This window comes from Ascidiella aspersa, chromosome 8 (assembly GCF_963924565.1).
Source record: "Ascidiella aspersa chromosome 8, kaAscAspe10.2, whole genome shotgun sequence".
Taxonomy (NCBI): Eukaryota; Metazoa; Chordata; class Ascidiacea; order Phlebobranchia; family Ascidiidae; genus Ascidiella; species Ascidiella aspersa.
The window spans coordinates 10,920,258-10,941,008 of record NC_139454.1 but is presented as its reverse complement, the minus strand read 5'-3'; the positions used below and the strand labels follow the sequence as shown (position 1 = coordinate 10,941,008).

General features: G+C 36.9%; 1 protein-coding gene across 1 annotated transcript; it reads left to right on the top strand.

Moving 5' to 3' along the window:
• Nucleotides 1-3,788: 3,788 nt before the first annotated feature.
• LOC146136072 (sodium/iodide cotransporter-like) lies at nt 3,789-17,016 on the top strand. The gene is made up of 13 exons (XM_083396151.1): nt 3,789-3,837; nt 4,104-4,207; nt 6,346-6,534; nt 6,690-6,755; nt 7,360-7,479; nt 7,875-8,029; nt 8,303-8,440; nt 8,902-9,120; nt 10,536-10,648; nt 12,493-12,650; nt 13,287-13,492; nt 15,404-15,519; nt 16,790-17,016. Exons 1-13 carry the CDS (start codon nt 3,789-3,791, stop codon nt 17,014-17,016), a joined length of 1,860 nt encoding a protein of 619 aa, XP_083252277.1.
• The last annotated feature ends 3,735 nt before the right edge of the window (nt 17,017-20,751 follow it).

The following is a 20,751-nucleotide window of genomic DNA, read 5'->3' as shown; positions in this document are numbered from 1 at the left end:
ACTTGCGCTGCTGTAAACTATCAATGCAGAATAAAAAACGTCAACTCTTCTCGACTGTTTTCGAGACGAACAGAACTCTGCATACTTGTCTATATAGTGTAAATTTAGCTGTGAAGAGCTGTTGCTAATGACAAGGAAGACAAGAATGTATAAACCCAAGTGTTATACCACAAATATATCATTTGAAAAAAGAAAACACCAAAATATATTTTAATAATTGGTTTCCTTTACAATACCAAAAAAATTAGACCGTTTGATTTGAGTAAACGAAAAATTCGGATGCAATTTTGTCGTTTAAATTTTTTGTTTCCAAGCTTTTAGAACTCACACCTAAATTTAGGTTTACGGTTGACAACTGCACAAATTTTAGAAGTAATCTCATCACGGCTGTGTCCCAGCTAAATCTGTTTTATGCTGGTTCGTACTTGAAATTTAAGGGAGAAATTAATAACTCTTTTCTATGTCAAAGATTTTTCATTTATTTTGCAGAACCAGCATGTTATTCAAATCCAAATCTTATTTGAGTACGATTTTTTCATAGTACTGTCAGTATAGGGCACTATATGTAGTACGATAAGTTATATATATATAGGTTACTTCTTTTTTAAAGTCTGCTTTTCATAGTGTTTGATTTCATGGCACTAATAAGTTTGGAAAAATTGTATCAACTCTTTTTAGGATTCTTGAACCAAAACTTACATATATTACTTAAACAAAAGCTTCAACTAAGTATTTCTACGGAATTCAAAGCTGTAAAGATATAAACCTCCAACAAACACAAAAGGAAAACATTCGACTTTCATAGATGAGTCAAGTGCAATGAACATTAGTGTATGGGAGCAATGGTCACTTACAAATGGTAAGGTCGCGTATTCCAATGGCGCTAAAACGAGGCATCGCACGGCCGCCACTGGCTGCACATCAAGAAAGCTAAACAGTTATGCAAGGAATTGAGTCCGCACTGAAGCATCGTGCCCATCTATTGGACACTCTGAACAAGCGTGACTTTTACGGTAACCCATTTCCGAAATTTAGACTGTGAACTGCGCAGCAAAAACATGTCCTTGTCCTGGTCATTGCTTTGTCGTGTTTTTCGTTACGCCTTTGTCGTTGCGTGCTTTTGTGATATAAGTTTGCGTAGATTTGCACTTTACGAACATGTTACCTTAAACAAAATGCGTCTTTTTTTAAAACCAGACTTTTATATTCACCCTTTAACATGTTCGTACCCTGCATTGCTAAGGCACAAATGTGGATTACTGTGGTAGAAGAAGTAAGCGTTTGGATTTGTTACATTCGCCACTTTAAACGTTTACGTATATACTTTGCTTAGAGCTTCTGTAGTCCCACCTTTTTCGCCAATAACTTACTTAAAGGGGTAACATGGGATCAGCGTTTCGCCTTTATTGTATATTTCGCTTGTTTTAATCGCGACAACCGTGATTTATTATTTTATTTAATATTACTTGTGTCACTTTACTTTTGTGCTGTTACAGAAAAACCCTTACAGTGGACATTATTTTGGCCTACATTTTGACTTCTGCAGTGGTATAATATGTCTTGAATCCTCAAAACATATGTTACTAACGCAGTATATCAAAGGTACAGAGTCATATATATTAGCGTGTGTAGGTTAGGTGTGCACAAGCGATTTCCCGGGGTCCCAACTTCTGGGCATTTTTTTTTATGTTATGCAATTTTTAATGTTGTCTGTTTTAAGATAAGCCTTTTTAACAAAATATTTGGCACAACGATCTGGCGTAAGTTGGCGTAAATTAGCGAGTTTCACCACAAACAACCCTATATTATATTATAATAAAATTGTATACTCATAATTTTGATTGGGAATACTCTTGTATAGTGTTGTAATAACTTAACTCACTGACAGTACTTACGTGAACTCAAGTCTCTATGTTTAAACGACTTGAAGTATTTTGGATAAATATGTGATTGGGACTTGACTTATTATTTATTTAAAAAGATGAGGCTGACTTAATAAATGCAGTTTGCTATGCTGTAATGCCGCGCAATGCAGGCACAATGTTTTAACAGTTATGTATTCAGTCGGTGGCAATGAAAAACACGTTGTACTGGTATAAGTGTATAACATAACATTTTTTTGAGGCAGCAATACTAACTGACAGCACAATTTTAGCTGTGTGGGCGCATATTAATTGCTATAAATACACTTGGATTTAAAGTCATTTATAAGCAAATGACACTTTTGTAAATGACTTGCCCGCGACTTATATAATTTTAAAATAACTTGACTAGGCTTAATTTATTTTGAAACGACTTATTTCCAGCAGTGCAAAATATGCACGGGGTGCACCAGTACGAAAAGGTACACAAGGGTGCGTTACAAACTTTTAATGAACTATTAATATTTGACATTGAATGTTGTGCTTTGACAGTATTAGTATTTAAAAGCAGGCTGCAGCCATAATCGAACTCTTACCGACAGTGTGTAAAACTTCGGCTGTAGGCCTATGTATAATGATTTTTAATCTCGCGTTTTACCTCAGTTTACATTTGAGGTAAACAGGGTGCATGGGTTTGTCACAACAACTTTAACGGTTCTTCAATCTAAGAGAGGGCAATGATTTACAACGCTGGGTATTACTGGCATCGCATCTACAAGTTGTGAAATTTGCTGACGAGCACCATTCCCGCCATTATGTTAAAGCTGCGAAAATCATGTTTTTACACTGTCTTATCGGTTTGCCAACACAGCCTTGACGCCTTGCCAACACAGCTGATTGCATAGTTCAGCATTTAAACCGATGCTTAACATTCCCATCATTTCCCGGGATTAGTGCTCAAGGCTCGAATGAGCAGTCCACGGCAGCGATATAGCCGTTGACGAATTAACTAGATATGTTCGATACTTGACATTTTATTCCGATATCAATATCCAATCGTTTTAGGAAAACTACCGTAACCCGACCCTATACCGTATGAATAGCCATTAGGTACTATTAACAAACAACAAAAAAGAAAGTATTAAAACCTTCAAATTTTTTTCAGCGTCATGAAATTAAGTCATGAATTAATTAAAATTAACTTTGATGGTATAACATATTTTTTTAAATTTACATTTAAGGTGAAAATCGGCGTCTTGGCCCACAGACGACATTTCAAATGCCTAGATAAATAGATATCAGAGTGGCATGCATATCACTGTAGTATTGGACAAGTATCCCACTTAGTATTGGGTATCGAGTCGATATGAACGGACACCCGTAATTAAAATCTTCAAATATTGTTTAACATTGATTTTGGGCATATTGGTGGAAATTACAATCACTAAAATCTCCGAACGATAGAAGAATGGAGTCTTATTATAGCAAAATATTAAACCATTTTATCTATTTATCGCTGTGTTGGTTAGTAGGCTATGTGCACATATGTGTATGCATCTCAGTAGATCATTAAATGCAAAATGTTGTAGGGCGTTATACTACGGTACTTAAAGACTTGTCAATACATACCGTACCGTATATAAAAAAAACACTTGTATGGAACAAAACATGTATGAAACCAAAACATATATTGCAATATAATTTTTCGGGCGTACCATTGCCTTTAAAAAGCTGTCCGCAATATATTGCTTACCGCAGCTCTTCCAATAAACCTGTCTAACACAACCGAAGAACCGAGTTCGGTCTTTGCCTTCGTACATAAGACGCCTCCGCTTTTAAATTAAACCTTATTTGCGTCAGCGACCCCTATCAATGATATACAGCAATGAAGATTGATTTACAGTAAACATATTTTTTCAAAGCAAAATGTCGGAACCGACATATTTCGGAACAGTCGATTTGGTGGTTTTCATCGGTGAGCAAAGTTCACTTAAAATACATTTTTGTATACTTTAAAGAAGTTACCAAATTAGTAGTCTATCATCGAATTTTGTCCAATTGGTAGCTTTGAACAGCTCTGAACATAAGTTGCTTTGAACATAAGTTTTACGTGGGCTGTAATGCTTTGTTTCAAAATCTTTAAGACGTTCGACGTTTGTGCTACAGTTTGCAATTTGTAAAAAAATACCTTTCGCTTTACGTTATTTATTAGTAGTTACAACTTTTGGTATTCCGCTACAGGATTGTTGTGCATTTCTCTATTCGTGGGATTCTATTATGCAATCACCGATCGAATGAAGAAAACAACGGAAAATTATTACTTTGGAAATCGAGCTATGTCGCCAGTAAATAGTTTAATTTTTAACCACCACAAAAGTGTTTTTCTGCAATTAGTTTAAATTTAGTTGAGGTTGTTTAAAAAGCTTAATGTTGTTCCATGTTTGTTTATATATGATATTTAAGTTCCAATTATATATGATATTTAAGTCGCTCTACCAACTGAGCTATGCAGGCTCAGAGAGGAACGAGTCGAGAAACAACCATGCGCAAGTATTGGCTCAGTTGGTAGAGCGACGGTCCCGGCTTGATCGGAGGTCGTGAGTTCGAACCTCACTGCAGGCCAGTTGTATTTCTGGCTTGCTCTGCTTGCATCATAGATCGACAGATTCGGCGAGTCTGCGATGGCTTTTCGGTGTACTGTTGATACGGAAGCCGTAATCGTTGGTCATAAAGCAACTTCCGAGGGGCTAGAACACAGATGTTATTAAACACATATGTTTGTGTGTGTCTTTCATTGATTGATACGGACTGATGATCCCCCAGTGTGAAGTTGCTTGTACTAACAAAATGTGCAAGTATTGGCGCATGGTTGTTTCTCGACTCGCTCCTCTCTGAGCCCGCATAGCTCAGTTGGTAGAGCGACGGTCCCGGCTTGATCGGAGGTCGTGAGTTCGAACCTCACTGCAGGCCAGTTGTTTTTCTGGCTTGCTCTGCTTGCATCATAGATCGACAGATTCGGCGAGTCTGCGATGGCTTTTCGGTGTACTATTGATACGGAAGCCGTAATCGTTGGTCATAAAGCAACTTCCGAGGGGCTAGAACACAGATGTTATTAAACACATATGTTTGTGTGTGTCTTTCATTGATGGATACGGACTGATGATCCCCCAGTGTAAAGTTGCTTGTACTAACAAAATGTGCAAGTATTGGCGCATGGTTGTTTCTCGACTCGCTCCTCTCTGAGCCTGCATAGCTCAGTTGGTAGAGCGACGGTCCCGGCTTGACCGGATATCGTGAGTTCGAACCTCACTGCAGGCCAGTTGCTTTCTGGCTTGCTCTGCTTGCATCATACATAGATCGAAAGATTCGGCGAGTCTGCGATGGCTTTTCGGTGTACTATTGATACGGAAGCCGTAATCGTTGGTCATAAAGCAACTTCCGAGGGGCTAGATCACAGATGTTATTACACATATGTTTGTGTGTGTCTTTCATTGATTGAAACGGACTGATGATCCCCCAGTGTGAAGTTGCTTGTACTAACAAAATGTGCAAGTATTGGCGCATGGTTGTTTCTCGACTCGCTCCTCTCTGAGCCCGCATAGCTCAGTTGGTAGAGCGACGGTCCCGGCTTGACCGGAGGTCGTGAGTTCGAACCTCACTGCAGGCCAGTTGTTTTTCTAGCTTGCTCTGCTTGCATCGTAGATCGACAGATTCGGCGAGTCTGCGATGGCTTTTCGGTGTACTATTGATACGGAAACCGTAATCGTTGGTCATAAAGCAACTTCCGAGGGGCTAGATCACAGATGTTAATATACACATATGTTTGTGTGTGTCTTTCATTTAGATTTGACTTAGAGTTTGGGGAAGAGTAGGTAGGAGAAAGAGTTTACGTGAGCCTTGGAGACAGAGTATGGGAGGAAAAGTTTGAGAGAGATTTGGAGTAAGAGTCTGAGAAACAGTCGAAATAAGAGTCAGAGAAAAAGTTGGTGGAAGATTTGGAGTCAGAGTTGGTGGAAGAGTTGGGGAAAGAGTTTAAGAAGAGTTAGAGAAAAAAAAAAGCTAAAGAAGGATCGGAGTGGCAGTTGGAGAAAAGTTGTAGCAAGGATTGGAGAAACACTCGAAGGAAGAGTCGAAGAAAGAGTTGGTTTAAGATTTGGAGTCCAAGTTGAAAGAACAGCAGATTGAAGAGTCGGAGAAAAGTTAGAAGACAACGGCAGAGGAGAATAGTAAGGGTAGAGATTTAGAGAAGAAGATTTAGATATGAAGAGCTAGAGAAGTAGAGTTAGACGGGTAGAGTTAAAGTGAAAAGAGCAAGAGGAAAACAAATAGTAGAAGAGGCATTAAATTGTTTCCGCATGCACTTTTTTTCAAAATGTGCGCATGTTTTTCTTTTAAAAATGTGCACACATTCTGACAAAAAAGTGGACACATTTTTGAAAGCAGTTTAAAATATGCAAATAACCTGCGTTTAATTTTTAATCAGATTCCAGTCGGTCTTTCGATATCCGTTTCATTTGTATCAGCCCTTACTGTGATTGGTTTTCCAACTGAAGCGTACGGCTATGGGACGGCGACATTATGGCTCTGCGTTGCCGGAGTTATCGGCAATGCCATTTTGTGCTTTTACTACGTACCGTTGATACACAGGCTCGGTCTTTCTTCAATTTACGAGGTATTTTAAGTAAACATTTACACTCCAAAACCAATATACCATTCGTTACTGTATATGCCGATAAACCGATTAAACAAAGGTTTGTAAAACACTTTCAGGCAATAAATATACCGAGATTACGAAATCCCTTATCTAATAATGATTGTACTTTTTAGTTTCTGGAAATCCGTTTTTGCAGAAAAGTTCGTGCTGTGGAATCGGTCATCGTCAATATTAAAATCGTGAGTGCTAAATGTTTTAACTATTTTTTAACCGTGTTTTATAACTAGCAAAAATGCTCGACGAAACTTTTTAAAGGTTTAGCGCGAACGTCCTCTAAAATATTAACAAACTACCTTCTTAAAGGTAGTATTTTCCTGCGTAAAGTTATATGTCATCAGAAACAATAAAGAAAATAAATTGTCTGACGGTGACCGTTCGACTGGTAGGTATTACTATTGTCTCGTGCAATTGAGGGCTCTTGTTTATCGTCGTGATCGCAAAAACAAATATTTGTAAATTGTGAAAACAATACCAAGAATTCAAATAAATTCCAGCGCCATATAGCACCTGCATGTGGAAAGCGCTGCCGTTGTTTACAACATTATACTAATGCTTAATCTATTGGTATCAGACATATGTATCAACAAATTTGTTGTAGCCTATACACAATTACACACTCGCCATATATAAACTGAGATGTTATACTTCAATGGCGTAACTGCAATATAATATGACTTTTATGTTACAAATCTGATTTTTTATTATCACTGTAAAATAGAAGTTCTTGTTATGGGTTGTTTCATCTTAAACAACAAAATGCTAAGAATATATTTTTATGAACAGGTGTTTTACTTGGGAATGGCAACTTATCTTCCCGCCCTCGCCTTAAACGCGGTGACTCCCTTGAGCTTAAAACTCAACATCGTCCTTACTTCTGTGCTCTGCACAATTTATACGGCCTTGGTAAGCGTTTATTAATGTCAAAGTTACATTTTTATTCTGCATACAGCTCCCAGTGATGTAGGCTTCTTTTAAGTACACCTAATTAGTCGCTGTTTTTAAATAACTTAACTTGACAATTAGGTGTATCGGGTAAAATCGTTGATTTGATTAAAGTGGGCAAATGACCTGATTTATGGGCTTAAGATATTTAAGCAAATGACGACTTACATTTAAATGTTTTAATTGAATGTGTCTAAGTGAAATTGGGTTTTTACGCCAATCTATTAATTATTTAATACTAAAACTTGCTATTGGTTTGTTTTTAATGTTCCCTATGCATAATATTGCTCAGAGTCGAATGCGATCAAAATTATGCCTGGTTAATTTATTTGTACTTTCTCCTAATTCTCTGCAAGGGCGGCATGAAGGCCGTGGTATGGACAGACACGGTGCAAGCTTTTATAATGTTCGTCGGTGTGTTGGCTGTCGTGGTGAAGGGCTTGATTGAAGTCGGTGGTTTTGGGAACGTATTGGCTGCTCTTGAAAGAGGCAACAGAAACACAGCAATGAAGTAAGTGAAACGCATAACTGATAAACAATAATAGGAGGTCTAATATTTTGGATTTTGGTTATAGTTTATTGTAGGCCGCTTGGTCATTTAGTTAGTTAATTACTCATAAAGTTCTGACAGAAAACAACAGGTGATTATATAAAACAAAACTAAAAAACGGTTTCTGACAGTGTTTTTTAGTTTTTTATTTTACCGAATGAAATATTTATCCTATTTTGTTGGTTGTGCGAAGTACAGTAAATTTAACATTTAATCGTTTTCGTTTATGCATAGCTTTTCAATGGACCCCACCTACCCATATACGTTAGGGTCCATTTTGATTGGTCAAGGAATAGGCTGGGCTTCGTTGGGATCAAACCAGGCCATCAGTCAACGTTACTTGGCGTGTAAATCACCAAGAGATGCAAGGATGTAAGTTTACTTGATGAAGTAAGACTCCGTAAGATTTCCCGAGTCCCGAGTTTTACGTGTTTTTTTTCGCCAAAGAAAATTCGTAACTTGCTGTATTTTCACAAGTTTATGGTTACGGGAAGGGTGGGATACGGCTGTTCAGTCTGAGCCGGACACAGCACTCGACGTTGTCAGAAAATTTGGCTAGATTCGGATTTGGGATTCGGTTCTCGTTTTAATTTTTCGCCGGATTCAGACTTGGAAGATCACATGTGACCCGCGCGCCTGGGTTTAAATTTAGACCAAGTTGCGCTAATTTATTAACAGTAGGCAAATAAGAGGAGACGTTCCATTTGCAGGGTAATTTTAGGCAAGACAAATCAGCGCTACAAAGCAACTATATGTTTCAATTCTTCTCCAAAAATACAACAAAATTTTGTTAGATTTAACGCTAAGCTTTACTTTTTACAACTTAACGGCAGAGCATCCTTGGTATCTATGGTCCCGTCCTGCTTGTTCTTGCTCATGGCGTCGATATGTGGCTGTGTGATGTTCGCTTACTTCGAGGGCTGCGACCCGCTCAAGGCGGGAAAAATAGTCAAAGCTGACCAGTTGATGCCTTATATGGCAGTCCGGGTTTTCCACAACACACCAGGGATGGCCGGCCTTTTTGTGTCAGCCGCATTCAGCGCAACTTTAAGGTCTGAAGAAATAAATTAGTTGACAAAGTTAAAACAGGTTGACGGAAAACACTATGTCTTACCGTTTGCTTATAGCTTATCAGATATCAAAGAAATGGGCCAGCAGCTTTCGCTCAATGATTACATAGAAGCAAACTTTTTGGCTTATAAAAACAACCATGTACAACTTATTGTCAGATATTGACACAATGGGTTGAAATGGCACCTTACTGTTTCCTTTACTTTCATTTTAAGATTTAAGTATGATTGTATTTTGATGTTTGTTGCATAGTTATTCAAAGCACACGTGTTTAAGCTGTAACACATATGCAAATTAATTGACTCAAGCGGCGAAAACATTTTGTTTGTTTATTATTATGTTTTATTTATTTTCTACAACATGTCTCAAAACTAGATTTCAATAACATGTGGAAACACAAAATGGCCTTCATGAGTTTGGCTTTTAAATCGCGTTTCTGTAAACGTTTTTTTAACTTGTTGAAGTATTTTCGATTCGTTTCAGGTCAGACAAGGTTTCTAGCCCAATCTAAAGATTTATTTCAACTTCTTGGCAAAACGTTTTTACTTGGTTGGACGTATCGCGTGGCGCAAAATCTTGCTAGAATGCCATCCCCTTGACTAAAGCCCTTTGCATGTCGAGTGAACGTTTTTTGGGTTATGTCGGAGTCGCGAACCGCATGTATGATTTCTTAAACTGCAAGTTCCAACACCAAAAAAGCCTAAACAACCCCATATTGTTTTTTTTAGGGTGTTTTATGTATGATTAAAATGCGACTTATTAAGGAACATTCCAGTACGATTTTGCGCCTCAAGATACATCCAAGCAACTAAGAACATTTTCCACTAAGTTGAAATAAATGTTTTTATTGGGCAGGAACTTCGAACCCAATCGACGATTGTTAAATTCCGTTTGAAATAATCGCGATTGTATAACACATAATAAGCTCAAAGAGGCCGTTTTCAAGTTTGAAACAGAGACCTTGTAGTTCGAAATTAATACAAAACTTATGTCCAATCAGTGCTAAATCACGTTAAAACAACTTCTGAAGGAGGTGATCACACGAGTTATCAATATTGGGTTTGGGTAGATATTGTTAAAAAAAACAGAAAAATAATAGTAGAAATAGAAGTAGGTGATTTAAATAGAAGTAGGATTATCTTAGTGATTTTTGCTGTTTAAGTCATACATTAGTACCCGACTGTACTTTAACAAAACAAATGGCAATCCATAAAAATCATGGTATTTTGACATTATATTACCAGCTTATGATTACATATATGCACGATCCTTACAAAACGTATTTTTTAAATGTATTCACTGTGCACAACAGAGCTTTGTGTCTCGTAGCCCCATAAAACCACGCAATCAGCAATAATCAGCAATATTTTTAAATTTCGTTTTTTGTACGGCGAAGCACCGTATCGTCCGGAATCAACGCGTCGGGAGCGCTTGTTCTTCAGGATTTTATTATTCCTTGGCGACCGAAAATGTCAGAGTTGACAAGACTATCAGTCAGCAAGGGACTTGGTAAGAGAACTAATTTTTTAGGATGGGAAGTTGGTAAGATAATCCAGAATGAGAGTTTATTAAATGAGCGCACACATTTTAAAAGTAACTAGTTACTAGACGAAATAAAATACCCGGCATTGCCCAGGTTAAATAGGGTATTTAATTCAAACAATAGGATGTAGGCTTTTGCAATAAGCGCGATCTATTATGTGCATTCGGGCAATGCCCCGATTTTGCGTGGTTAAAAATGTATAAAGCCATCAAGCTGTTGATTGTTGACCGCATATTATGGTGTATCATTTCCGTGTAAGTGTAAATCAGGGGTTCTTAAACTTTTTTTACCGCGGACCCCTAAATTTTTTTTGCTTTGCATGGACCCCGGTAGACAAGCAATGCTCCAAAATGACGTTATAAATTGACGTCACAATACAAATAGACTTCATGACTCTGTTATTTCGGTCCGAAAAATGTGAAAGTTAAATGGAGTCTAACTATACATTCAGTGCAAAACCGTTTAATTTTGAATTAAATTGTTTTCTTTTAAAAAATCTTTACCTTAAGTTTACACTAGTTCTTTAATTATGCCTTCATGGACCCCCTAATATCAGTTCACGGACCCCCAAGGGGTCCATGGATCCCAGTTTAAGAACCCCTGGTGTAAATGAACGTGTAATTTAACATGTAACCGAAAGTAATGTCCCGTATTGTGCATAAAATCGGTCGAGTAAGTACCTGAGTGTTGCACTACGTGGAGCTACACGTTTGGTAAAAGAAATTTCATTTATTTGTTTTTTTGGTATTTCGCAATGATTTAATAGCTTATAATAGTGAAACAACAATGACACTGGCAGCTGGTCGTCCCTATGCTTTTAGCCGCTGAATATGTGTTAAATGAAAAAAATTTTTCTTACAATATCAGTAAAACCTTATATGAAAACGGCCTGTGTAAAAGCGGCAATTAATCGATTGGCGTCATATTTAAAATGAATATGTAATCCCGTTGCCAAATCGTTATCGGTGGCCATCAAGTTGTTCCCTGTTAAACATCATTACATATTATGTTGGCCCGTAACGTGTTAGTGTGCTCATATCTCGCTTTATAACCGATGGTTTAAAAAATACTTGTGGCAATTTCACATGTAACCGAAATGTAATGTTTTTTATTGTGTCTAAAATAGGTCGTCGAAAATACACATTTAAAATAAAACCTTTTAGGATACGGCCAGTGTTGTAGTGGTAACACCATTGCGATTTAGCGAAGGCGATGGGTTGCCCTAACAAATACGTATTTCCAGCGCCACATCATTCTCGGGGTGGTTTAGTAAATAAGCGCTAACCCAATCGGCTCCAACGTAGCGAAAATTCGGGATATGTATGTCGATCGGGAATCACTAACAGAGCTAAACCTTCTTTTTTTACTTTGAACAAAATACCCTTTTGCTGCCGAACTTTTGCTTTGAGCCGCCACAGCCCAAGTCGCGGTCGACATGTTAATCTGACAGGCGGTAATTTAGGAAAACAGTAGTAATTAAGTCTGACCCGGTTAAAACAACGTAAAAAGCCGGTGTAAAATCGTGATTTGGAAATGCAAACAAGACAATATTTTCCAACGAGATGGCAATTTTAACCTGTTTATATATTATTAATGTTAAATGGAATTCCTCAAGTTTAATTGTAAAAGGCGGAAGTTGAATTAATAATTTAGGAAAATTGCAGCATTAACTCATTTTGAAATCCGCAACACAACCGTTTGTCAATAACTAAGACGAAAAGTTTCAAATCTTTATGGTATAAAACACAATCCACGAAGGAACTTTGACCTTAAAAAATAATCGTCCTATAAACATTTGCATTCCTTTCAGTGCTATTCTGTGGAGTTCTAGTGATGGCTTGGGCTCTTTGTATCGAATACATAAATTCGACAATATTACAGCTGAGTTTCACCATATTCGGATCCGTAGGGGGTCCCTTGTTCGGTGTATTTACCCTGGGCTTATTCCTTCCTTGGTGTAACACTATGGTAAGGTCGAAATATATTGTCTAACTCTACGTGGAAATGAGTAGAATTGTAAACACTGATTAAAAAGCTGGAAAGAAAAATCCTATAGCTACATGATGTAAGCTTGGTCGACTGAAAACATTAACAGAAACAAGCAATAAGGCTACTCGTTTTATTTTTTAAAATCCATGGAAATTATATTGTTGAAAACCATTGGTGGCAAGAAAAGCGTCAAAGTGATTAAAGGATAATAGTGTTGAAACGCTATTTTTACCGGATATTTTCAAACGTGGTTTTTCTGTAACATATTACTACTTTGCTCATACCTTTCATTAACGTGACTGTAAACACAGTTGTTAGAGGCTTAATGCAAAATGAGTCTTTAGCCTATATAGTATTTGTTTAAAAAAAGCACTAAGCGTAAAACCAAGGGTTGATTATGAACACTTGGCATGAATTACCCATCAGATAAACATGCGCATGTTCACATTACTCAGTTGGTAAAACACTTGGATAAAAAGTCCAAAGGGCCCGAGAAAAAGTAATATTGAAAACCTGTAATTATATAAACTTCACTTTTGTCATTGATAATATTTTGAAGAAGTCATTGATTTAAGTTTTAAAACACTGACAATTTCGTTATATTCTTTATCAAAGGGTGCTATGGTCGGCCAATTAGTGGGCACAACGTTCACGCTGTGGGTGGGATTGACTGCCTTGATATATGGAAAACCCAAGGACCGCTATTCCTTCCTTCCCACCACAACAGATCAATGCGATGTAGCCTATCTACCAAACGCAACAACATGGGAATACAGCAGCACACTTATCAGCGCAAGCACGGTGTCTTATACCACGGAAAGGTATAAACCGCCATTCTGGTTATCGTGCTACTGTAAGAAAACGTTGACTGATTTTATTAGTTGGAAATTTATTTTCAGTTATAAGTGTTAAACTATTATTATTAAATTCAGGTGCCATAAAGCAGTGCTTTTCAACCTGTTTTGGAACAGTAGCCTACACACTTTTAAGTTTACTGAAGTACTTGTACACTCCAGTCCACGCAAGGCACTGAACTTAAGTAGGGGAGGTGCGGGACCAATGAAACGGATTTATTTTTCGATAATATCTTTCGAATTACAACTCAAAAACACTCGCGGTTATTTTCTTTGGAAAGCTTACAGCTATGGGTACCTACATGAAGAAAATAATTGAAAATCTGACATATCCTTCTAAGTTTTATTTTAAATATAAAAAACGTAACTTTTTGTTCCATCGGTCACACCCCACAGGACCTATGGGACCTATGGAACAGAGCACGACTGCACCTAAAAACACTGCGCTAAGTATTCCTGAAGTGCACAACTGGTTCGTTAATGGTGTAGAAATAGTGGCACAAGAAAGCGTATTTTCAGAAATAAAATAAAAACACATGGAAAATGATTTTTTTTATTTCTGTTATAATTTGCAACTGAGGTTTATGATATCAACTGTTTTTCTTTTTAGAAGAAAATATCTGCAAATATAATAATAGTTTAATGTGCGATTTCGTCTAGTCCCGAGTCCGACTCTGACTCTAGAGCCATACGTAACTAAATATGGTGGATATTCAGCAATTGACTCATACGGATGTCATATAATTCATCCCCTCACAATAAATAGTTCGAAAATATCCACCATATGCTATTTCGCTATTACAAACTGCAATTGACGGCAATATCAGTTTTAGGAAATGCGCATACGCATTCAGACTCGGGACTCTGGTAGTTTTATGTAGTCTTACTCGAGTCCGACTCCTTTGAGTCCCGAGTGCGACTCCGACTCCGCAGCCCTAGCCACCAGTGACCAGCAACCCCTTATTAGATGTTCTTGTCTTAAAAGTTGGCATACTAATATCCTTAAAATCTAAGAATATGATCACGAAATGATTGAGACACTAATGGAACAGACTGTTCCAAAGGTCCTCTAATCACCATTTTTAATAAAAACACCCATGGCTAGCCAGTAGTCTCAACCAAATTAATCAAACTAACTTTGAACATGTACCTAGATATCCTCTCTCTCTCCACAAAAAAAGTATTCACTGCTTTACGATTACCTAAAGACTATCAAAACACCTTACTAATATCACGCTAAAAGGTAAATTTTTCACCTAGAAAAGTGAAAAATTGAAATAAATGAACTATTTCCAAAAGCATGCTGTAGAACTTTGTGGCCAAAGTTCTGCACACAAAATATTATTCCCACAACCAAAATTTTATTTAGTTCCGCCAACAGGGGGCGCAATATGCAAGTGTTTTATTGGTCCCCATGGGTGGGCCCGCACTTCCCCTACTGCATAAATAACTATTAACCGTTATGAACAACTCTAGTTAGTACCTTACAATAACAATTACCAAGTGAAATATTTGGTACACGAATAGATTACAGTAGTTTACAAGCTACGTACGTTTAAATACATGTAGTGCCATGTATTGTACAATCCAGTCAATCTGGTAATTAACCTGCTTATTTGTAATGATACCTGATCATAGAATTAATTTCAATGCGATATCTTGTACACCACAGCACACCCCACAAATGTGGTACACCCTTTTACAATACTGGTACACCTTTTAACAATTCTGGTATAAACTGGGGTGTACAATACACCCGGTGGAAAAGCACTGCCATAAAGGACAATTCTAGAACGCCGGCAATGTTTGATTAGCACTAATGCTATATCTTTCCTTTTTTAATACAGTTTGTATTAACTCGTGTTCGTTTTACTTTAGCAGCGAAACTACAAGTAGTGAAGTCAGTGGCCTCTTTGCCATTTCTCCTCTCTACTACGTGCTAATGTCCTTAATTGTAACTATAAGCGTTGCCATGGTCGTCTCCTTCATTTCAGGTAAACTGCATACGGTAATTAACACAAAATTCTAAATTTTTTAGACTTTCCTGCCTTGGTTAAATTTAGTCATTAATTCTAGTCAAAAAAGGTCAAAAGTCAGGTATAAGTTCTAGTCATTTAAAACAAAATTACATTTCGCCACAAATAAGGCATTATCAGTCTCTTATTTAAATAGAACGATTTCTACTATTTTAAATGACTAGAACTTATTAATGACTCACTTTGACAAAGACAGGAACGACTAAAGAATATTTGCTCCTATTTTCAGCCATTGTCGTCATTTGTGTGGAAGGGCGAGGAGAAACACATATTTTAAAAATTCAGTTTGCGGTAATCAATACGTTCGAATTAAATCATTAAAAATTGAAGCACCATTTCTATAAGGATACTATTGATACACTTGTATTAAAAAATATTGGGATGATTAGCAGGGGCGGACCCGGGGTGGAAACATAGGCGTAGCCAGGGGGGGCTACAGGGGTCATGCCCCCCAAATTTGTAAATATTTTACTCTTAATAATTTGTTTTGAAGCATTTATGTGCAGTACTACATCAGTCGATTACAGGCATGTCACGCCTTCAATTGTTGCGTCACAAGCGATGTAGTTTTACGTTTGCTAAACATAATAACGTAGTTTTACTATTTTTAGTAATTTTGTTTTTGCTCTTTGAACGGATTTTGAGGATTGCGTTAAAACTCAGTCAGTTGCCGATCAAAACGGTTTGCTAGCATATTTATTTTTGTTAGATACGGCAGTTCATACAATGACAAAGGCTAAACAAAAAAAGTTCAACTTTTTGGCCCCCCCAAAAAATTTTCGGCTGGCTACGCCACTGGGTGGAGGTTGTTTAAGGAGGCACCATGTCCTCCAAAGTATATATTGCCCTATTTTAATTATGTAATGCAAACGTTTTTTATCCTATTTTCTTTTCAAGTATGTCTTCTGCCGTTTTAAGGAAATTATTTCGGTTTTAAGTCGATGTGCTCATCATGATATGTTGCGCTGTGAGAACTTAAAAACTTTAAAAATTGCCAATTCGGCCAAATTATTGTATAAATGCCCTTTGTTTGGTTCTACCGACTGAAATAAAAGTTTGCTGTTTACCAAATCACAATACATGTTTTATTTTGTTGTCTCACTACAATAACTTATAGTTGTTGCAAAAGGCAGTGTATCAAATAATCTCACTAAAATGCTGCGACTAAGCAAGTTTAACTTACTGCCTTGATTGTTTAGATATGAGTCCAACGTGTTTTCCATTCTAGGCCCAAACGATCCTGCCAAGTCTGATCCCAAGCTTTTCTTGCCATTGTTTGACAACAAGCTTCTTCCAAAAAAAGTTCGAAAATTTTTCCGGTTTGGAGTTCCGCCTCTTAGCAAAATTCCAACTGAAGAGGTAACGACGAAAGAGGAAGAAAAGTGCCTAGATTGTGAACTTTGTTCAACTGAGGATGCGACGTTAAATGAAGAAAATTTGACGGAAAGTTTATAAACTTGCGCTGCTGTAAACTATCAATGCAGAATAAAAAACGTCAACTCTTCTCGACTGTTTTCGAGACGAACAGAACTCTGCATACTTGTCTATATAGTGTAAATTTAGCTGTGAAGAGCTGTTGCTAATGACAAGGAAGACAAGAATGTATAAACCCAAGTGTTATACCACAAATATAACATTTGAAAAAAGAAAACACCAAAATATATTTTAATAATTGGTTTCCTTTACAATACCAAAAAAATTAGACCGTTTGATTTGAGTAAACGAAAAATTCGGATGCAATTTTGTCGTTTAAATTTTTTGTTTCCAAGCTTTTAGAACTCACACCTAAATTTAGGTTTACGGTTGACAACTGCACAAATTTTAGAAGTAATCTCATCACGGCTGTGTCCCAGCTAAATCAGTTTTATGCTGGTTCGTACTTGAAATTTAAGGGAGAAATTAATAACTCTTTTCTATGTCAAAGATTTTTCATTTATTTTGCAGAACCAGCATGTTATTCAAATCCAAATCTTATTTGAGTACGATTTTTTCATAGTACTGTCAGTGTAGGGCACTATATGTAGTACGATAAGTTATATATATAGGTTACTTCTTTTTTAAAGTCTGATTTTCATAGTGTTTGATTTCATGGCACTAATAAGTTTGGAAAAACTGTATCAACTCTCTTTAGGATTCTTGAACCAAAACTTACATATATTACTTAAACAAAAGCTTCAACTAAGTATTTCTACGGAATTCAAAGCTGTAAAGATATAAACCTCCAACAAACACAAAAGGAAAACATTCGACTTTCATAGATGAGTCAAGTGCAGTGAACATTAGTGTATGGGAGCAATGGTCACTTACAAATGGTAAGGTCGCGTATTCCAATGGCGCTAAAACGAGGCATCGCACGGCCGCCACTGGCTGCACATCAAGAAAGCTAAACAGTTATGCAAGGAATTGAGTCCGCACTGAAGCATCGTGCCCATCTATTGGACACTCTGAACAAGCGTGACTTTTACGGTAACCCATTTCCGAAATTTAGACTGTGAACTGCGCAGCAAAAACATGTCCTTGTCCTAGTCATTGCTTTGTCGTGTTTTTCGTTGCGCCTTTGTCGTTGCGTGCTTTTGTGATATAAGTTTGCGTAGATTTGCACTTTACGAACATGTTACCTTAAACAAAATGCGTCTTTTTTTTAAACCAGACTTTTATATTCACCCTTTAACATGTTCGTACCCTGCATTGCTAAGGCGCAAATGTGGATTACTGTGGTAGAAGAAGTAAGCGTTTGGATTTGTTACATTCGCCACTTTAAACGTTTACGTATATACTTTGCTTAGAGCTTCTGTAGTCCCACCTTTTTCGCCAATAACTTACTTAAAGGGGTAACATGGGATCAGCGTTTCGCCTTTATTGTATGTTTCGCTTTTTTCAATCGCGACAACCGTGATTTTTTATTTTATTAAATATTACTTGTGTCACTTTACTTTTGTACTGTTACAGAAAAACCCTTACAGTGGACATTATTTTGGCCTACATTTTGACTTCTGCAGTGGTATAATATGTCTTGAATCCTCAAAACAAATGTTACTAACGCATTATATCAAAGGTACAGAGTCATATATTTTAGCGTGTGTTGGTTAGGTGTGCACAAGCGATTTCCCGGGGTCCCAACTTCTGGGCATCTTTTTATGTTATGCAAGTTTTAATGTTGTCTGTTTTAAGATAAGCTCTTTTAACAAAATGTTTGGTACAACAATCTGGCGTAAATTAGCGTGTTCGCCACAAACAACCCTATATTATATTATAATAAAACTGTATAGTAATAATTTTGATTGGGAATACTCTTGTATAGTGTTGTAATAACTTAACTCACTGACAGTACTTACGTGCACGCAAGTCTCTATGTTTAAACGACTTGAAGTATTTTGGATAAATATGTGATTGGGACTTTACTTGCAGGCACAAAAACCTACTAATCCAGACAATGTTTTTCACAGTTATGTATTCTGTCGGTGGCAATGAAAAACACGTTGTACTGGTAAAAGTGTATAACATAACATTTTTGTAAGGCAGCAATACTAACTGACAGATCAATTTTAGCTGTGTGGGCGCATATTAATTGCTATAAATACACTTGGATTTAAAGTCATTTATAAGCAAATGACACTTTTGTAAATGACTTGCCCGCGACTTATATAATTTTAAAATAACTTGACTAGGCTTAATTTATTTTGAAACGACTTGTTTCCAGCAGTGCAAAATATGCATGGGGTGCACCAGTACGAAAAGGTACACAAGGGTGCGTTACAAACTTTTAATGAACCATTAATATTTGACATTGAATGTTGTTTTTTGACAGTATTAGTACTTACAAGCAGGCTGCAGCCATAATTGAACTCTCACCGACAGTGTGTAAAACTTCGGCAGTAGGCCTATGTATAATGATTTTTAATCTCGCGTTTTACCTCAGTTTACATTTGAGGTAAACAGGGTGCATGGGTTCGTCACAACAACTTTAACGGTTCACCAATCTAAGAAAGGTTGAACAGCAATGGTTTACAACGCTGGGTATTACTGGCATCGCATCTACAAAGTTTGAAATTTGCTGACGAGCACTATTCCCGCCATTATGTTAAAGCTGCGAAAATCATGTTTTTACACTGTCTTATCGGTTTGCCAACACAGCCTTTGACGCCTTGCCAACATAGCTGATTGCATAGTTCAGCATTTAAACCGATGCTTAACATTCCCATCATTTCCCGGGATTAGTGCTCAAGGCTCGAATGAGCAGTCCACGGCAGCGATATAGCCGTTGACGAATTAAGACTAGATATGTTCGATACTTGACATTTTATTCCGATATCAATATCCAATCGTTTTAGGAAAACTACCGTAACCCGACCCTATACCGTATGAAGCCATTACTATTAACAAACAACAAAAAAGAAACGATTAAAACCTTCAACTTTTTTTTCAGCGTCATGAAATTAAGTCATGAATTAATTAAAATTAAGTCTTTGATTGTATAACATATTTTTTTAAATTTACATTTAAGGTGAAAATCGGCGTCTTGGCCCACAGACGACATTTCAAAAGCCTAGATAAATAGATATCAGAGTGGGATGCATATCACTGTAGTATTGGACAAGTATCCCACTTAGTATTGGGTATCGAGTCGATATGAACGGACACCCGTAATTAAAATCTTCAAATATTGTTTAACATTGATTTTGGGCATATTGGTGGAAATTACAATCACTAAAATTTCCCAACGATAGAAGAATGGAGTCTTATTATAGCAAAATATTAAACCATTTTATCTATTTATCGCTGTGTTGGTTAGTAGGCTATGTGCACATATGTGTATGCATCTCAGTAGATCATTAAATGCAAAATGTTGTAGGGCGTTATACTACGGTACTTAAAGACTTGTCAATACATACCGTACCGTATATAAAAAAAAACACTTGTATGGAACAAAACATGTATGAAACCAAAACATATATTGCAATATAATTTTCCTGGCGTACCATTGCCTTTAAAAATCTGTCCGTAAAATATTGCTTACCGCAGCTCTTCCAATAAACCTGTCTAACACAACCGAAGAACCGAGTTCGGTCTTTGCCTTCGTACATAAGACGTCTCCGCTTTTAAATTAAACCTTATTTGCGTCAGCGACCCCTATCAATGATATGCAGTAATGAAGATTGATTTACAGTAAACATATTTTTTCAAAGCAAA